The following is a 21145-nucleotide window of genomic DNA, read 5'->3' on the forward strand; positions in this document are numbered from 1 at the left end:
TCTGTGGCAGAAAGGCCCAGGACTTTCTGCTCTTCTGCCGGAGCAGGGAGAGAGAAGTGGAGCCACCTGCCAAGTTGCTCGCAGGCAAGAACACAGTTCCTGGGAGTAGAGGTTGTCAAAGGCACTTTATAGAGCGAGGGCAGGTGCCACTTGTCCTTTTCTTAACAGCTGTCCCTGCCAGACCTCTCCCTTCCTGCTGCTGTATTGCCTTCTCACCTTTGTTACCTGCTTGGGTTGCATCTGACATCTAGATTAGTATGTTTTCTTTAAGGACAGATCCTGGGGGTTTGATTAGTCTTTTTCTTTCAATACAATGCCTGTCACAGTGGTTTCTTAATCATTGAATGGTGTTCTTAAGGATTTCTTACAACTAAGTTCAGAAAATACTAGAAAATTAATAGCAAGATTTCAAGACTAATATTCCAGATCCATTCCTGAACACTAAGAAAAACAACCAAAACCTCTTGCGTTTTATCAGCCAGTCTGGAAGACTATTTTGTTGCTAAGCAACGTTATAGCCATGATTCCCGAGTATGACGAAAAAATTCAATGACTGCATGTTGTGCTTGTTGTTTTATACAGCACAAATACTGAAAGTGAAATACATTTTCAAAGAATGAGTTTCAATTCAATAAAAAGTGTGAAGTGATTTTGTTAAATATAGTTTCTATCTATTATCTGAAACTTTTAAGAGGTTATTGCACTGAGATTCTATTCTTACATTCTTACTATTTTCTTGAATAGGAATTTTAAGTTACAGAACAGCTACAGAATGGAATTCTTACGCATTGTCTTCTTCAGATGCGTTCAATATAAAGACCAGAAAGTGAAAGATACTTAGAAGATAATTAAAAGAAAAACTTCTGTTAAAGTTCTCACTGTAACACTTGTGTTTGGGCATGCCACTTGCTACCCTGTGGCACGGCTGACCACCTCTGTGGTCATAAAAAGATATTTTAGTACTTCTCTCAGCATTAGTTGTATAGTACTTGCCGTTCTGATCAAATCCCCATTTGATGCTTCTCTTCACCTACCAGAAAGAGGCCTGTGTTGTCGCTGGGCAGCAGTGCCATGCCATGCCCCTGCTCGGGGGTGTGCTGTTCCAGAGCGATGGGGAGGCAATGCAGGCTGGGGGAGGGAGCGGTGCAGCGCTGGGCAAGGGCAGCACCACCACCCCTGCCCACTGGCAGGGCAGCGATGGCAGGGAGTGAACTGCCTGGCCTGGGGAGACTTCCTTCTTACCACTAGTTCAGGAACAGACAGCGATGTTAACGCTTGGTTCCACCAAACCAGTCCAGTGCAACTCCAGGACTGCCTTTCAGAGGGGCGCGCTGAGAACAGTGAGAATTTGCTAGTAGGTGAGAAATTTATTTAAAAGCCTGTTTTCAGGAAGGAAGAACCAGCCCAACTGGCTGTGGCTACAGATTCAGGTGGCTCTTGGAGTTGGACTTCGCTGATCTGAGCTTCTGGAGTACCAGTGACTCCTTCCTTTTGTTTTCTGAAGTGGAATTCAAAGAGAAGAGGCCTTTGTTGCCCGCACAAAAGGAAAATACAAATCACAGGGAGGAAGTGAACGTTCTGCAAACTGCAGAAGAGCAGTTTTTGTAGAGCCTCTCTCCACTTGTCTTTGTCTAGGATCTCACATTCCTTAAAGTTGGCTTTGCCCAGCTTTCCTTACTGTGTGCCCCTCCAGGACTGGCTTTCAATAGGATTTCTCCATTTCTTACAGATTGCTTAGAAGGGAGCAGGAGTTCATTTCACAGCTCCTTAGCTAACTGTCCAAAAGTCAGTCTCTAATTTAAGCTAGTCCTTAGGACTCTCCAGAATCAACGGAAGCATATGTCTCTTCAGATGGCTATCAATTCTGGCTGTCTTAGGCACTTGCAGATTTTCCCTCCAAAGTAGCTCTCCGTCTCTCCACTGATTGTAGGGGTGTGAAAAATCCTGGACACCTGCATGTTGCGTGGCTCCAGCAGGTGAAGGTAAACCCTGCCCTGTATAACCACTCGTCTGCACCAACATCCTGTGCTAGTGGCTGTACCGCTTAATAGTGTGCTACGTGCCTTGTGTTGTTTTAGACATAACTGGCTATAAAGCAATGGGGTTTTGCCCCTTGTTTTATGCACGGTGGTAAATAACTCTTAGCAACTTCATTATATTCCTGATTTTGAAGAGGTGGTTTTTACTCATGTAATTACCTCCAAAATGAAAGACACTCCGCATCTTTCATCATCTCTATTGCTCTGTGTACTTTTTTCCAGTTTTGCTACATCACTGCTGAGATGGAGGACTGCTCCATTTCTTCCCATTAAAAATACACACACAGACAGTGCTTCCATGGGGATTGCTGCTTGAATTTTAGAAGTTCTAAAATGTCATTTAAAAATAAAGCTAAAGTAGATAATGTTCTACAAAAGTATGAATGCTTTCAATGGAACAGGGTGAAGAGGATTAATCCTTACAAATTACACTGATGAAAAAGCAAGCTCTGATATCAAGCTTATTCTGTATCATTTTAGATTTCTGATTAACAGTTCATTTACTGCCAAATCATTCACCTTCTATCTACTAGTGTAAATAAATAACCTAATTTGAAGAGCCTCCCTATAATTTTTTGATCACAAGAGGAAAAGCGGTAACATTACAGAGAAAGGGAAAAAGAATAATGCTCAAATGAAATTCTGCAGCATCTTCAGTCCTGGCAAATTGCATGTAAGAACAATGTCACAGAAATCAGAATTAAAAAAAAAAATTTGTGATTTGTCTCTTCTGCACCATAGGAAAAAGCAAATAACTTTTTAAAAACCTTTCCATTACAGACTTTCCCACAAAAGAATACCTATTGGAAGAACCGTTTTCCCAGAGAACAGAATGATTTGGTTTTCCAGCATTATCAATCAAGTTGTCTTGTGCAGGTGACAGCTGTAGTGGTCTTATCTCTATAGTTGAGTTTCTAGTCACTCACATGAGTCTCAATTTTAGTAGCTGCTTTTGGTTAAGGACATAGCGGTAACGTGCATCTTCTTCAGTTAGGGCCAATTTAGAGAAATACTTAAATATAATATTACTGTAAGTAGTAAGTATATATAGTAACATGGTAAGTATACTTAATTTACACCATATATGTTCCTATTAATGGAAATTACCATCCATGGTAATTTCTCCCTGACAGTATCTGTCAGGGAGAACGGAGCATTATGATGGACTTATTGCAGGGAACTGTGAACATCTCTGTATCAGTGAAAAGATACTTGAGATTCTTTTCACAGTTGCTACTAACGCCTACCTAACCTGGTCTCACTACCCTGTAGTTCGTAAAGGACAATATTAGGAGAGTAAGCAGATGTTAAATTTCCAGGTCTTCCAAAAATCTGGTGGGTTAAATAAGTTTCTTCCCTTCCCTCCCTCTCTGCAACTCATTTCAGAACTTACCGACACAAAAGCTTCTGATTTTGTCTCGTTCAGCTGCAGCGTCAGTTTATTTTGAGTATCGTACACTCCATATAGTCTCTTAGACCAACTTGGAGGTATTTTATTCTTGTATCTTAATGAGCTATACAGGGCAAATATCCTTTGTAAATCCAGGACCAGGCAGCTGCAGTTGTATACGATGATGCCAAGTTCCTTCATCTGTGAAATTAAAAGTTCGTATCATTAGTGGTATTTTGGCTGATGGATCTGTGGAAATATGCAGCAAGAACGTAAGAGTGTCTGAGGGGTATCTTCCAGAAGCATGCCTTGAGCTCAGTGGTAGTACTGTCAACTACAACAGCGTTCCTAACAATACTCTTTTAAAGGCAAATCTTCAAAGCTAAATCTTCAAAGTCAAGAGCGAGCAAAAACATACAGGGTTTGTATGTTCAGTGCATGTCAGAGCCGCATGTCCTGATAGAATACAACACACCTTATGGACGGACACAACTTGGGAGTGATACCCATTTGTCATAGGTGCCATTTTTGTTATAGGTGTTGCCCAAGGTTTACTACTCTTGGCTAGAGTGGTTTTTATTTATTTATTATTTTTATATTACTTTGTTTACAGGAAAAGCATCCTTTCTGCTGGATGATGTAGGAGCACACACTGCTACCAGTGACAGTTTCTTACTTCAGGAACAATTTGTTTTCTGTGAGTTCTGGAGAAAGAATATGATGCTCCAGCTTCAAATCAAAGGATGAAAAAACAGGTATTTAATACTATCAGTAACTAGATTTACTGTGTTACTAAATCCAGCATGATCCAGTATATAATATACCCAATTAGGACACAAAAAGGTTGGACTCTTAATTCCCCCATTGCTATGGTATGGTACCTCACCCAGGGTACTCCAAATTTCTGGATGTCAGTTTCTTCACATGTAAAAATGGAGATAATGATACTCTTCTCTCATGAAAAGTACTCTGTAAGCATCAACATTCTCACATACAAAGTATGAGGAAAAATAGCCCGAGTAAATACAGACATCATAGTACAATTAAATGCTTTAACCTTCTACGGACACAGTCTCACTTTTCCATTTAAGTAAAGGCATGTCTCCCGGTCATCATAAATCTTGGTTTGGCAGAGATTTCATTAGTTGCACACCCCTAGTACTTAAGTTGTTGAGAGAATTTAATTTATAAACATATTGCCTGACTTCAGTAATCAAAGCGTAACCGCACGCACACTCTCTCCCTTCCTTTGCTTTATAATAGCTCAGGAAAGCACTGCTGTGGGCACAGATGCTATTGACCTCTCATTATCTGCATTTCACACTAGTTCAGCCACCTCCAAAAATAAAGCGAGAGGAAAACCTGCATGTATATGTTGGAAAACACTGCGTAGGATAAATATTTAAAGGATCCATGCTGGTTTTCTGCACGCAAACTCTCTTGGTAGTGTATCTCAGAAGTCTGTCAGGCATGATGAAGAAAATAAGGGGAGTGCGAACTCTCCAGCATGCTCATTCTTTGACACCAAAAAATCCCCACTGGTTTTATTCCCTTAGATGAGCTCTCCACAGTCACATGGAGTAGTTTCTGGTAGGAGCGTATCTTTTTGTAAAGCCTGCGGGAACTCTGAACCCCACACTAACGTTATCTCAGAGCTTGCTCCTGCGCAATTCTCCTTGGCTGCAGATGAGAACCGCTCTGCAAGAGTGGGCAGAGGAGCGGAAGTGAAGGATAGAATTGAACTTTCAACTCTTTTTCTATGGTGGGTGAGAGTAAACAACAAATCCCAATACTCCAATGAGAAAGAAACTCGATGTGTGGCACCTTCTTCAGGTCCCCGACCTGGAAATACCACATACATACGAATATACAACACTGATAGATCTCATTCCCAAATATTTACTGAATAGTTGCAACCACAGGAACATTACCTAATATTCTTACTGCCTAAATCAGAATATTTCTTTAGCTTTAATTCAGAAAACATACAGAATTCCTCCATTAGCCTGCACAACCTGAAATTTGTGGAGAGTTGGAAAATATAGACTACTTGCTGCTACTGCAGCCTTTCGTTTATGGGTAAGCCAGTAAATTAATTTTGATGATAAATATAAATTATTCCAAGCTATGCCCAACATCCTAGTCAAACAGTCTATTTGGAATAACGTCTTTGGTTTTTCCCCTGGGTGCTAGTATCTTTGAGGACGCTCCTGTATTCAGTTCTAGGCTGTCCCTGTCCTCTATGCACTGTTTGTCTCCAAACATTTTTAACTATACATTATCACTGTTTTCACTGTGTGCTGCCAATACTGTTCTTTTAATTGCCAGGCATGCCATTGCAAAGGACTTACTAATAGTATTCTGTTACATGTATCTGCATAATGTGGTTTAATCGGCTTTTCATGGCTGTTAGTTGATTCTGACATAATTATGTGGTTACAGTTTTCCTTTCATTTATCAGTCCCATTATTACTATTTCACTTTATCCCTTCCATTAAAAGTAAAGATAAAACAGTGTCCTCATAGCACACCACAAGCTGCCAGGATTGCATCTGTGCGAGCAGCTCTCCTCGGAGCAGGAGTGCCTTGCAGTGTGCCCTCTCCCTACGAATTAAAGGATTGCCCTTCTGCCTAAGTGCTTCCTCATGTACAGAGACAGGGGGGAAGCCAGGGGCACTAATGGGTTTTTTTAAGTGGAATTTTTACAGATTGCCACCTAGCCTGACTGTAAAATGAAGCATTAGCCGTGCCTTACCGCCAGCCTCTCCCCGTGAACAGAAGCGCGCAGGGACCAGCCCGTTTTGCAGAGGAACTTTACCCCCCCGTGGGTGCGGGCATCTGCTGGAGGCGAGGTGCTGCCCTGGCTGAGGCCCTGCCACTCACCCACTCGCAGCAGTTACACTCAAACGGCAGACTGGAACAAAGCCTTTTCAAGAGACGTATTTACAGTGCAGTAATGAACCCTGGCCTCCCGTGGCATTGTGTCTTGCAGTTGGCTTCTCTGGAGGCAAGCACTGATCAAAGCTTTTCCTGCTTCAGAAGCCATGATAAGAGCTCTCCCCCGTGAGGATTCCCTGGTACACAATGCAGACTGGGCTCCTCCTTTCCCCCTCTGGGAAAACATAGTTATCCTCTTCACCCAGTTGCCTGTTTTCATTAAGCTTTTATGAACTTCGGTTCAAATTTTCCTTGAACCTGGAAAGTAGTTTCAAAGTTACTGGAAGAGGGCAGACAGCGACTCTGATGCTCATTGTGCAGACCTCGTTTCCTTAGGAAACCAGGTTAGATGTCAGCCTGTCACCTCATGGCCGTCTTGGTTTACGTACGATACATCACCTTGAAATGGAAACAATACAAACAATGCACATGTGTATGCAGTAAAACCACAGCCGTCTCCTTTGTTGTAGAACAGCCCAATAGTTTTGGAGACCAAAGAAATACTCTGTTTCAAAAGCATCTTCCACACGGAGCCTATTTTTACTCCCATACTCTGAGGTGAGGAGAGACTGCTCTTTTTCCAATTAATCACGAAGTGTATAATCCTGGAGGCATTGCAGAGAGTGGGCAGCAGGGATGTGCTACTGACAGATTTAGTATGAAGTAGTATGTCATCTAGATAAGGGAAGAGACTTTCTGTTCGGTTTCAGAGCTGCTGTTATTACAGACTTTTTTTTTTAAATAGTCTCAGAGGAGAAGCAGAAAAAAACATTTATATTGAAAGAATCAAAACCTGAGTGTTACTCCCTGGCTTGCAGGGACTGAAACCTGCAGCTAAGCACCATCTGAGGTATCTGTTAAGGTAAAATCCTTCAGGGCAAGAGCTCTTAAGGCAAGGGAAGTATTTCTTCATCCTGAGTTTTAAAAGCAACTCACACAGTAATGAAAACATCACTGAAAAATTAAAGTGAAGAAGATCTCAAGAAATCAAAACCTTGATAAAACTAAGGAAGAGAAATCTGAAATGAAAATAAAGAGTCACAAATTTGATTACTTCAAAATAGAACTGAAATATTTGGATGTTAAAAGTCACAGGGTTGCTTGCTTCAGGGCATGTGCTGGGGGCTGGGGACAGGAATGGTTTTCTGGATAGAGAATCTTGTGTCCTCTCAGGAACAGGTTTCTTTCCCTCTGTGTCAAGAGCCACCATGAGTGCTCTTCTCAAAGAATGAAAAACATGGGAGCTGGTTTTCCTTGTTCCCCATGACATTTACATTTGTGCAGAGCAACTATTAAAGGTTAGCAAATCACTGTTTGTCTTTCTTGCCAATAAGGGCTTTCTTAAAGCACCAGAGAAGCGAATGGCTACACAAGACTCAAGAAATTGTGGCTTATACCCACTGCACAATGATGCTCTAACTACAGAAATCATTTAAGCTACAAAAAGTATCAAATACGGCCTAGCTAGAAGAATACTGATTTTTATGACACGAGGAGGAATTTCTTACTAGACTGGACAAAGAGCAGGATTTCACAAACAGGAGTTTCTGCTTATTCTTTTTCCATGTACATTTGTAGGCGCCATATACGAAATGAGAAAAACAGAGGAAAAGAACCTAAACAATACGGGTTGTGGACCGATAACACTGTAAGCTTCATAAACTGAGAAACAGTGTTAGCAGGACTTTTCAAATACATTTGGATCATGGGTTAGACAGGGTGTACGATGTGTCCTTATCCTGCACTGTGCAGACTAGACTGTGTTTTATATTTACCGTGAACTACACTCTTAAGAGACAACCCCACTGTGTAGGCAAGGTACTATTTGACCTACATAAGAGTGGCACAATCTGGTTCACAGCTTGCAATATCTGAATTGTGGCAAACATAGCAGGAGGCTTTAGAAAACTCCTTGTTAATTTATTTTAAAGAAAAAGTTTTTTAAAGAAAAAGCTCACACTCGAGCCTGATCCTGAAAATGACAGGCAGCTCTCCTTGGGCATTAACTGCCATTTGCCCAAAAGCTCTGGCCACCAGCAGGTGCTGGCTATCCATTGCCTGTCCTACAGAAACTCTGGATTAACTGCAGGTAGTCTATTGCACACTAAATTTACTAAGTAGACTTTTTATATACAGGACTCTGTGTGCATCTCCAATTTGCCTGTGTTTGAAAATGTATTTAATCATCCTTTCAAGCCTGTGATTTTTTTAATGACCAATTTCCAAATGAATGACTGAGCAAAACCAGAATCACAACAGGGGCGACTAATGGAGTAACAAAAAGTATGCTGTACTGATAAATTAATTACCCAGGCCTAAAAGGACCTAAGATTTTCAGTAGCTTCTAAAGAAAAATAATATACAATGTATTAATTACCACCTCAGAGCCAACCACAGATATTTACAGTGGTAAACTCATTATCTTTTCATAAAATGTGCTCTATTTATTTGGTTAGCCTGCACTCCAAACATACGGTTCCTTTTCACTTGGTTATCAGTCTTACCTGACCCCTACTGCAAATCTCCCTTATGTTTTCATCTGGTATCATTTAATGCTGAGTGAATCTTTTCCAATCATACATAGCATCATCTTAAGGCTGCCTTCTGTGCAGCTGTTCTTTACCTCTCACCAAAACCTGCTGAGCAGGTAAGTGTGCCAGCCCCACGCCAGGCACAGGTAACAGCCGAGCAGTGCATGTGTCGGCAGCGCAGGAGGGGAAGGGCGTTCTGATGGGAGCGACCATCACCAATGGAGAGAGAGAGAGAAGGAGATTTGAGAAAGGTAAAAGTGTTCCTATATGTATTATTGATGATGTGGCTGTTGTAGCAGACTTTCCTATAACAGGATTACAGGAGTAGTGCTCATCACAGATTCATTAAGTGTAACAGACCCCATTCAGATAGTCATCATTTTAAGGTAAACCAAAAATGCAACCTGATGCTGAAGAGGCTGAGAAGGCTGCAACACTGCCTGGCTCTTCTCTCACAAAACCTGTGCAGGTATTAGAGGCCACCAAAACAGCAAAAGCATGTATCTCAGCTAACACTTCACTAGAAATTGGAACCTACCCTTGTGCATCCTGAGCCAAAATCCTCCCTCCGTGCTTGGCTAGTAATAGAGTGCAGAGGCTTCACAGCTTTGTTACGTTAAAATCAAAAGTAATTCAGTGAAATCCAAATCCAGCACAGTCCTGCTTCTGCTCTGAGTTCCACTTTTTCCTTCCATGTTGGTAAGAACATGGGAGCTACACTACTGTTGGGAAACACTAAATAGAAAAGATTAATACAAATTGTAAAGCACCGTATTCTCAAAGTTAGTAAACCTCTGTCTAGCTTAAACTATCTGAGAGTGATAAATGCAAAATTTAAATTAACAGCATCTTTGGATGTCAGAAATCATCTAGGGCACAATAAATGTTTTTACTTCAATTCCCTGTTATTTGAAAACCACAAACTGCTTTTGAAGATTACTTAAAGAATTCAAACAGATTAAATTTTGAGATTAACTGTTTCATTGTAACTATCATTCCTATTTTCTATAGACACTTTTATTGAATAAATGGTATTTTGAAATTCCTAGATTCAACTCTTAACCATTCTCCAGTGAATTACTTTGTGAGTCTTCCACATGGGTATCTCTTGTGCCTCGCCCACAGTTGTGCGGTTTTACGTTGCTGTCACCTAAGGCCAAAGGTTAATTTTCCATCATCTTGGTTTTAAGTGATTTGAAAATAACCAGCAGGCAGAATTTCTACTGAACTAGAAAAAAAGTCCCTTCCACTTGATGTAAGAACACAGTCTCAAACCTGAGCTGGGAACTCGATCCCATCACTGAAAATGGAAAACTGTCATTCAAGCTTCTGTGCTGGAAATAAATCTGAGCATGTGACCAAGAAGAGGCGATGCATTCGATAGAGAGTGCACCCAGCATTGGCACTGAAGGTCGGTACAAAGCCGTGACATGCTCTCACTGAAACAAAGGAAGGGACATAAGTGAACTGACTGTACTCCATTGGAACTGTTAAAGGACATTTGAATTGGCAGCCACTAGCAGCCCACTGGTCTTTAATTCTCACCTTTAGAAAGTACATTTGATAGATTCGGGTCTGTGGTTCTTGCAGAATAAAAGTCCCAGGGAAGTTACAACTTCATACATGATTTTTACTTTTATTACCTAATGTCAAAAAGCTGCCACGATAAGGCAGACAAGATCTTTTAGGAGCTGATAATTTTTGTGTCCCATTCCTTCTTCTGCTGGTCCACAGGTCAAGAACACAAAACTGCACAGTGATGCTCTACTAACTTCCATTTCACCTTACATTCAGTAGATAGTCCCACCAGTATTTTGCATAGTACCCTGATTTTAAGAAACCCTGATTTTAAGAAAAAAAACTAGGTTCAGCATTTCATTTCTGCTGAAGGGTACTGCCACCGAGATGCAAAGCAAGCTAGACACCCAGGCAGAAGGGGGCTTGTTTTAAAATGGTGTGGTTTAAACAGAACTTTGTGAGGAAGAGGTACCAATGCATCTTCAAAGCAGAAAAGCAGAAATCCCCCGTGTCCTTGCCATATTAGGAAAAAACCCCATCACGATTTTTCTTTTTCAGCCATATGCTCTATTGATACGGAAAACTCAGCAAAAATAAACCTGTTTGTTTGAACAATACAAACACAATTTGTTTAAACCATGGACCACTCTGTGATAATGTTCATGTAGAACCTAACACAAAACAGTGCAAGTTTGGGCTTTCTTACTGCTGTTGATGAAGCTCACGAACAAACCAAGCCTGACACATTGCTACTTGTCAGAGCAAGCCAGAAGGCTGAACTGAATCAGTTAAAAATTCTTTGCTGTATAGTCTATCAGCATAATTAATATCACTTGGCATAATCACAGCCTAATTTGTCATTTTCAAATGACTCTTCAGTTTACAGTTTCATTACCCCCTCAAAGCAAGCACAAGTGTCTCTTTAGGGGAAAAGCAAGCTTGCAACTGCAAGAAAACATTTTTCCAGGATCATGTTTGATTTATTTCTAGTTTTACTGCAGGAAATCTAATTAATGTGAATTCTAATTTGATTCTGTTCCTCTTTTGAAACACAGTTTTTGTTCCTTGTATCAAAGAAAAGTGCAGGCTGGGAAGAAAAGGACCACATTGTGCTGGCCTCCATCTCACTGCTGGCAAGCTGCATCACATTTCAGTACTGGTGTCATTCATATGACATTAAACAATTCACTACCTCAGTGGAACCATAAAAAAAATTAAAAGGTGAAGTGAAAGATCCTGCTAGCTTCTGGAAAGGCCTGGACTCTTCTTTACCACACACACACGCATACCTCCTGCTGCCTCTTTCCATCTTTCCTGCATCGCAGCCCATCCTGTCAGCCCTTATCTTGCATCCTCCTCACGCAGCTGGAAATCACAGCACGAGCTCTTAGTATTTGTTCTCATCCTATGTAATGCTGCAAGGGGCGGCCTCCGTACGTCTTCTGCGGTGCAGCACAGAGAGGAGAGTGCAAAGGACTGACCTCAGAATAAGGGCAATATTTATGTCTAAACATTTCTCTCAAGTGCACAGTTTCTTTGGGGCTTTCAGATTCATGGGCTTCAGGGAAATGCAACAGCACGTAGTTGACTAATTGCATGCATTATTTGTAACATTACTGGCACACGCAGTCAGTTTTCCTTTTGCAAACCAAATAGGGATTGGTGGCAGGCGTGCTGTGGACACAAACTGGGACACTGACATTGCGTATGAATTATTGCTGTAACTGTTGAGCCTTGCCAGACTACCTGATCAGAATTAGAAACCTCTTCTCTTGATGTAAGCAGAGGGCCAAAGGCTCTAATTAATTTTTGACTGAGCCTTGATTAAATTCAGTGTACAGGACCTTGAGGTAAGCTAGGAATCCAAGCAGTTTAGATAGGTAAGGTAATTTAGTGAAACGGTACACAGGCAGCCCTAGGACAATGGCTAGCCTGTATGAAAACCTGTTTCAGAAATCCATACTTGCTCTTTGTCCTATTCTTCTGAGTAGCCACCTTAGATATTTGCAGGGTTTCTGTCTGCTTCAACACGGAAGCAATGTCTCCTGTAAAGATGTGGTCCTGGTATATGCTCCTAGGAAGAAAACTTGGAATTAAATTAATGCATCATATTCGTGCCTCCTGACCCCAACAGTAAAATTGGGAACACATTGATTCATGCTTCCTTAATTCCCTCTTTCTGCTAAAGCACTATGTTGCACGTACAGGTAAAGGTCATTTGGGTCATCTGAAAAGCCTCTTTGTACTTGGTGAAGCAGTGGATTCAGCTGAGGTGTCAGCTGGCTACTACTACATGAACAAATAGTAATAAAGCATGCTGTGGCTATATCATCATGAAAAAGATGAATATTAATCTGTTTCTTGCATAAGGTCATGACGTGGGTGTTTTCTCCTATCTCAAAGCACGGCAGATGCTGCCCCTGTGGATGTAAAAATTGTCTATTTCTAAATAATGTTTAACACCCCTTGTGCAAGAAACAGAAGTATTGTGTGCCAAAGATGTCAGAGATTTAATATGCTAATAAAAGTCAACAGAGCTCTTACGTAAGTTAACACTGAACAGAACAAAGATTAAAAAAAACCACATAAAACAAGTGTGAGACAACTTTAAGGCTTGATGCCATTTCCATCTGCATTATTGGATAATAACCACTTTATAGGAAAAGGCAAGAAATGTCTGAAAAGATACCTGAAAACATGTTATTCCAATTCAGCATTAACACTAACTTCCAGTCTTAAAACTAGAAGATCAAATTCATTTCTCACAATTTCTGGTTAAACTGAGTTCTTTGTTACAGCACATACAGAGTTGAAGGTAATAAAATGTAAGTCACAAAGATGATAAAAGATGTTTTCAATATATTTAAGCAGAACATACATCATGAAATTGTAGTATATGTTCATGGTGTGTGTGTGTATATATATATATGGCATATGCAGGTTCTGTGCCTATGCTGCAGATTTACTTACAAAATGATTTGCTACCCAATCATAGAAATCTACCATACCATTAAATTTGAAAGAAATGCCTAATAAGTCATTATACTGATTAGAAAAACTTGACTGTCCATACAGGGATTCTCATGACTTCTGCAATTTTCTGAAGATACACCTCACGCTTCTGTTTGCACGTGCTGCCTGCCCAATACACCTCCCTCAAGCAAGGATTAATAGTTTGCAACTGAGCAGTTCCAGGCAAACATCAATGATTTCGCTGTTTTGGTGACTGCCGTTTACTTAGCAAAGTTAAGAAAGGTGACTGCCTCGTGACTTCCAAACTAGGCCCTGATGCTTATGACGACAATATCAAAATCTGAAAAGGTTTAGTGATGCCATTAATTCTGCACATTCATATGGAAGGAATGCTTTGTCAGAATCTGTTTTGTTCTGCTTGATGACTTATGGATATAGAAAGATGAGATTTTATACTGAACTGCAGAACCATTATTCTTTTTGTAGAATGACTGAAATGATTGTCCTTCCTTGCCCTGACTCATGGAGATTTATGGCACGGTATTTCAGCCTGATTTACTGTGTGTCTTTTTCACAGGACAATACTAATTCCAGTTTTCCATGAAAGGATTCAACTGTTAAAGTGGGAGGTGACTGGGCTGCTGCATTTGGGAACCTTTTAGAGCTGAGGCAGTTCTGAAAGAAGATATTTGTCTAGAAGGGAACTATCGTCTGTGCAACATCAAAGTCTGTGTGTGTGGGTGGAACCACATATTGGGAATACACTTTCATGATTATTTTAATGTTGTTATTTTAATTGTTTAGTTGAACAAGACTGATCTGATGGGGTATGCTAATAACTAAATCCCTCTGAGAGGATTCTGCCTCCATTCATTAACAACACTGACCAAGATTAGTTGCCAGCAAGTTCTCGTGGGAGATGACAGAATAGATTGTTAGCTCCCCTTCAGAGATTCAGCTGCGTTTTAATGAACAAGTTCTCTTTCAGCACAACATAAATCACATTTTTGGGAAAGTGGTGGATTTACTGCCTTTCTTACATCCAGGTAAGTTTACTGATTATTTAAGACTCTACCACCAGCTGTTGAGGCAGATGATGGAACCCCTGGATCAGACTGTATGGCCTGTATTGTTATCTAGGACAAACAAAACGATTAACGGTTGGACTCGATGATCTTAAGGATCTTTTCCAACCTAAATGATTCTATGACTAAAAGGCCACACTGGTCTTAAGAGCTCTGACTCTACAGGCATGCCTACCCCTTAGCTACTGGGCTCCCGCAGTAGGCTCTGGCACAGAAGTGCAGCACAAGCACTTTGCCCCGTCCATGCAGTCTGCCGTGGGCTTGAGAACAGCAGTGGGCAGGACAGATCGGTGCAAACAGGTCAAGTTCTGCTGCCCCCACTTTGTGCAGGCTGTCTGCAAGCCGGCTCCGGGGAAGAAAGCACAAAACCATTCTAGTGCAGCATCTGCATTAATTCACATTGCTGTCTCAGCACGTTTTACTATTTCAGGGTTTCTTAATGAACACAACACAAATGAAACTACAGGACTTATAAGTGCAATTGGTTGGAAGATCTATGAATTCAAATCGAACCCTTCTGCTTTACTGATCACTGCAGACAGGGCTTATAGAGGTGTGCCTGGTAACCATTCCCATCACTGTGACCAATGCCTTTTTTTTTTATTTTCTTTTTTTTAAAGGCAAGACAACTGCCCAGTGCACTATTTGTGATGCAGTTTCTGGGAGATCCTCCCAAACAGCTTTTGCAAATTTCAGTAGCCTAACTCTTAGGCTACTGAGTCTTATCTCTAGTCCATGGGCTCATGCAAGCACATCTCACTGCCTGCCTGTTTGCTTCAAGATAGCAGTAGGGGTCTTTAAAGCTGTCTCTAGTTTTGCACGCACATGTATGGATGATTTTCTGTCCTCTGTGCGGTGGTGTACAGTGTGTGTTCTGCCACCAAACTCCTGCATGCCTCCAGTTCCCTAAACACTTCTAGAACCCATCCAAAACTCTCGAGTCTGATAATCCTAATGCACTGATATTATTTATTAAGTATCTGAGGGACCACTCAAAAACCAGTACCAGACACACTCTCTTTGCAACATCTTCTGTGACTCTTAATTATTTTAAGATGTAGCAATGGCATGGCAAGTATTAAAAAGCAAGCAAATGATTATGAGGTTAGTTTTACTGGAGAAAGAACTTTCTCTTTTCCTTTGGATTGTGGAGATCCAACTACCTGAATATCCCATGCTGCTTTGGAAAGAAGTGAATTTATCTGTTCAAACTGGATATTCCATCATTTTGCTCTGCAGGTTTATTATTTATTGATTTACAATTTATTATTGATTACTCCAACAGCAGGTAAACCTGTTCTACAGAACTTTCACAGCAACTGAAAAAAAAATGAAAAGAAAATAGATCTGTAATTTCAGAGGTCAGAGACAGAGGTCTACAGTCAACAGAAATCAAGTAAAAATATGCAGCAAGCTGTATTTTGCCCTCTCTTACACTAAATACAAACACATAATGAGGATGATGCATGCGAGAATGGAGCACACAGTGAGAGAAGTATGACAAACAGGAATAGCTTCCTAGGACCTCGGAGCTGGGAATCGGCTCTGCATCTACAGAAACCAGCCAAGCTGGGGAGGCATGAGAAGTCTTTTTGGCTCCAAATGCAAGGTGAATATACATCCCCATGCTGTTTTCCATCATAGATCACAAAATCAGAAGCCCACAGGAGTAAGGAGGAGCCAAGAACACTGCCAGGCAGTAACAAGTACATGCAGAACGCAGGCGTAGCGGCCACATTACCCATATTCTGGTCCGGCTTTAACCAGCCCTCTGTTAGCGGTGCACCAGCAATGCTAGCAAAAGACAAACAGCCCATGTGCTTCACTGAGATCATTTGTAAATACTGGATGGTCAGATAATAAATTTCAAGCAGAGTAAGCCTAATGGGCACTGCTGACTGTCCTGATTTACTGGATGTAACAGAAAAAGTGGCCTGTCTTAGTAAAAGAACAAAACAAAACATCAGACTTCCAAAAATACATGATAAATGCATACTGTGAGTTCTGCACATTTCCCAGAGCAACATATCTTCCCCCCCCCCCCAGCCACCACCACCAAAAAAAGAGGTAAGAAGAAAGAAAAGCTGCTATTTTGGAGACAGGTAACAGTCATCAAACTGCTCTAGATTTGGTCAAAGATGGAGAGCCTAGCCAAAAGCTCTTAGTGAAAATAATAAATATATTTTCAGCCTGTCTTTTGAAGGACAAGCTGTAATATCATCACAGCAGAGTTTTGACAATCCAACTAGCTTTCTATGCAGCAAGAAATAAAAACACAAAAAAGGTATTTAATTGTCAATACAGTCCTGTAATATCTACTTTGATCTGTTTTCTTCACATTTTGACTCATTCACCGATGCTTGAAGACCTGGGTTGCACTTTTATGTTACCTTCATAATATTAGCTAGTTCTGGAAATAAACCCATTGAAATAGATCAGATTAGCAGCATGAGTTTTTTTAAGGATTGGATCACATGGCTAACAATATATCAAAACTTTTTAGAAGCAGATATTCTCTGTCATACATAAGAGATATTATTTAACACAGAAATACGAATTTAGATAGAATATACTGGTGTTATGTTGCGTGTACTTTCAGTCTAACATTTATCCATCTGAGCTTGATTGAACCTTGGGGGATGACAAAGTTGAAAGAGCCTTGTTTCATGATACAAGACACTTGAGACTATGCTCAATTTACTAATAGCGATATGATACTGAACACCACTGGGACAGTAAGAAAATTAAGCAAATTATTAGAAGAAGATGGCAAGGATTGGCAACGGTCTAAAGTGCACATTAGGGACATAACTGTAGTTCATACTAGAAGAACATTATACCAAATGGAAACTCTCAATATAACTTTTGCTTGAGTGAAAAGATGTAATTCCACTAACTGTCAGACAAAGTCTCTTATCTCAAAAGGACCAGATGCACCATTACATAACTTCAAGAGACTCATTTAGATAAAAGTTCAAAAAAATGACTGACTGATTATAGCGTGCTTTTTGCTCTGCGCAGTTCTGTAAAGATAGGCTGGAACTGTCATTAACAGAAATTGCAAATGTGCATATCCTGTCTCAGAGATCAGTTTGGAGAGCTGGTCCATGATAGCAAGATTTTGGGGAAACTAGAAACGAATGAGATCATCATGATGTAGTTTGAGGTATATAGAAATCCAGTATTTCTTACATATTGTTTTTACGGGAGGACAATTTTGATCACACAAATAATAAATAGAAACTACAGTTTTCAAGAATATACTTTGAGGAAATGATCATTCCCCTTTCCCCGAGAGAGATACATAAACAGAAGCATGGGTTGCATTTGCTCCTGGCAGCGTTCCAGAGCTTCCTGAATTTTGCGAAAGTTTTGATTTGGATCTGTAGCCCCAGAAACGGAGACAAAGAGAAGAAGGAATAATCCCAAGATGAGTTTCATCACTAAGTGCTTCCTTCGAGCTGCGGTTCCTCCACATGAGTCTCCTTAATATAACTGAGATGAGACTTCTGAGTAAAGAACCACATGGATTGCTTCCAATTGATTTTACCCCCCACAAGCAATGAAAGGGTTGCTCCTCCAGTATTCCCACAATCTCAAATTGCCCAAAACTGCCCTTTTAGATGTAGCTCTCAATAGCTGAGATACCATATTCATCTCCCAATTTTTGTCATCTCAGAGTAGGAAGAAGAAGAGGTTAGGTTTTATCAGTCTATTTGTCACAGAAGACAAGAGGAGGAGAAGGTGGTAGAGAAGAATTCTAACTGCTGCTTTTGTCTCCTTTTCTCTATGTTACAAGGAGGAGAGCCTGAACAACTAGATTGAAACCCCCAGGATCTCTCAATCCAGTTCTGTCCTGTCTCTGGTGATAACAGGGAAGACACACAGCAATATTCCAAGTGCTCCTGCAGCCGTCCTGCTGCAAGTCTTCCTATAGCTGAGTCCAAAAAACTAATCATATTAAAACAAATAAAATATTGGCTCACCAGTTTTTACTTAAAATTGACACACGTAAAAAGTTTATCTTTTGAGCGACTGGGGGTTTTTGGCTTGGGTTTTTTTTTCCTTTTTTTTTTTTTTTTCTTCTAATAACTGTAGGGTTCTTAATTTCAGAAAATTCAGAATCCAATATGCTTTCACCATAAGTATGCACTAGATTATTCATGTTTATCATAAAAAGCATAACCTTGCTTATCTACTGTATCTACAGACGCTTAATAAACCTTTTTTGAATAATTAATACTCATAGCTCTCTTAACATCTCACACAGCTAATTTGACTGTTGATTCAACTGAATTGCTAACAGAATAAATGAATTGGGCAACTTATTTCTTATTCTTCAAATGTAATTGATAATTCATAATTGCTACCATTTTCAGGTACTGTAGGAGTCAATCCTAAAGAGACATAAGTACGCTTTACATAATAATAAAAAAACCAGTCCATAGAGGGTTTCTCATTCATGCACTGTCACACATACTACCTCCTCCACATACTGGCCTTCCTGTATATTTATTTAACATCTTAGGTGCATCAAGTAAAAACCTAACTCAGATAAAACACGTCACTGTTTCCAACCCCAAACAGTGTTGGGACAGTTTATCTAATTTTCTAATTACCTTAAATTATGTAGATACAATCAGCAGTTTCTAACTTACAACAAGAGAGTAAGAGGAGGATGGAGAGGAAACTGCCTGAAAAGGAAATACTGGTGTTTAGTAGTCCTGCCAGGTACCCAGCTGTCACACGAGACACTTCAGAGGTGCTCCAAGGCACTGCTGAGCGTCAGCAAGAACAAATCATTGATCCTTTGCAACAGAGATGATTAGATAAACTTCTGCTATTCAAAACATTGCCCGAACTAATTTCACGAAAGAAGCAAGGTCAAAAAATTCTACTTGTAAGACCAAGCCTAATTTACCAAGAATTAATATGTCTTCATAAAGAAATGCATAGGTGAAGACATCAGGTATTATTTTTCCAGTCCTCCTCCTCCTGATGGATTTTTAAGATGAAGAGAAATCAAATGCCTTTCTGAAGTCTTATTTTGTATTGGTGAAAAAAATCATACAAGGAATCCAACAGAGACATAAAATAAGTGGGAAAATGAAAGCAAGTTCACATGGTTGGTTTTTTGTCCTTAAAAAAAGTATGGTTTACAGCCTGGTTGGTTTTTTTGTCCTTAAAAAAAATCACATTTTACAGCCTGGTTGGTTTTTTGTCCTTAAAAAACTACATCTTACAGCCATTCAGGTCATTAAACTGGTCTGAATTTAAAATAATCAGAAGAATAAACAATCCAGAAAATACATGGTCTTAAGAGGCGTCTTAAAAAGAAAAATCCTCTGCTAGCAGTTTTTACACAGCTAACTAAGAAAGAAAATCATGGCTCTGCTTAGGAACTTCTCCTTGACATCAGCTGAGCCAAAATTTAAGTAGGACTTTCAGAGATAATGCTTTTAAGATGTAACAGGCAAGATAGAGTAAATGACTACCTGCAGTGGATCTGGATATTGAGGTTTGTTTAAGAACCAAGGAGATGAGAGCTTTTGCAACTACTTGATTATCTGCCACACCTTCCATTCTCACCTTCCATCCCTGCAGGGAGGTGGCTGCTGGCCCGGGGATGCTCGGGCAGAAAGTCGGGTCCGTGGTTACTGGGTGGCTGCTCACCGTTACCTGCCTCAGGCGTCACCAGCCAGTGTCCCTGGTGCATCCCCTGGCTTCCATCTCCTCACAGCTTCCTGATCTCCAGGATCTCTCCCGCTTTCAGGATCTTTCCTCCAGCCAGGAACTTCACCACCTTCTTTTCGGGCCCCCTTCTTTTTCCCAAGATCACTTCTTTCCATCACTCCTTATTTTCGGGCACACCAAGACTCACGCTTCCCCCAATCTAAACAGTTTCCACGCATAAGCACAAGGTGTGGGCAGCCTCCTAACTGGTGGTTCTGACTCATGTCTCTGCAGTAACTGGAGGACTCTGGACATGCCACTTTCATTTAGTCCAGGAGTTTACGATCAGACTCTACCAATTACAGGGAGCAAGCAACAGGCTTCTGCTCGAGAGCTCAAATGTTCAGATTTGGACACTAACCCCCCCAACATACACCCAACTACCTGCTACCTGTTAGTATTCATGATTTAAGCTATTTTTTTGCCTACAAGAATATTTAATATTAGCCTGATTCCACTTCCAGTGAAGACAATCGGATTAATTTTACTTGTTTCAATAATTTTCAGTAATAGAATTTTCCAAGGGCTGATTATTTGTTGCACATAAACGTATTTTTCTGAAGCGGTTCAACTAATCCATTACAGTTGTTTGCCCACTGGATTCAATTACTCGTGTGCAAATAAAACTCTTCAAAAAATGTTGTTATCATGAAGAACTCCAGAAATGTTTCTTGTGCTGATTAAAGGTCTGTCTGTACTACAAACCTCACACTCCTTTACAGAATTAAGGAGCTAAACGCATTTTCAAGCTTTGCTGGAACTATTGGAGGGAGTCATGGAACAAAAAATTACACTTTTTGTTAGCTCTTGCTCTGTGTTAATATTATGGATTATAACAAATTTTACATAACCAATTTCTTTTCTTTAAGTACATTAATAAGCTAACTGGTCAAGGAACTAGAAACTAGAATACGATCTGGATGAGGGGATCAAGTGCTC

The 21145-nt window shown here is 40.3% G+C and overlaps 1 protein-coding gene across 1 annotated transcript in view; it reads right to left on the minus strand.

Annotated features, from left to right (window-relative positions):
* Positions 1 to 20322, minus strand: part of PLD5 (phospholipase D family, member 5) — a 32090-nt gene extending 11768 nt beyond the window's left edge. Inside the window, exons 1-2 of the mRNA XM_009587887.1 lie at positions 20212 to 20322; positions 3433 to 3630 (exon numbers count right to left, since the gene is read on the minus strand). Coding sequence (XP_009586182.1) covers positions 3433 to 3630; positions 20212 to 20322 — 309 coding nt within the window. The remainder of the gene's footprint in view (positions 1 to 3432; positions 3631 to 20211) is intronic.
* Between the last annotated feature and the right edge of the window lie 823 nt (positions 20323 to 21145).

Source organism: Fulmarus glacialis, unplaced genomic scaffold, assembly GCF_000690835.1.
Source record: "Fulmarus glacialis isolate BGI_N327 unplaced genomic scaffold, ASM69083v1 scaffold14271, whole genome shotgun sequence".
Lineage (NCBI taxonomy): Eukaryota > Metazoa > Chordata > Aves > Procellariiformes > Procellariidae > Fulmarus > Fulmarus glacialis.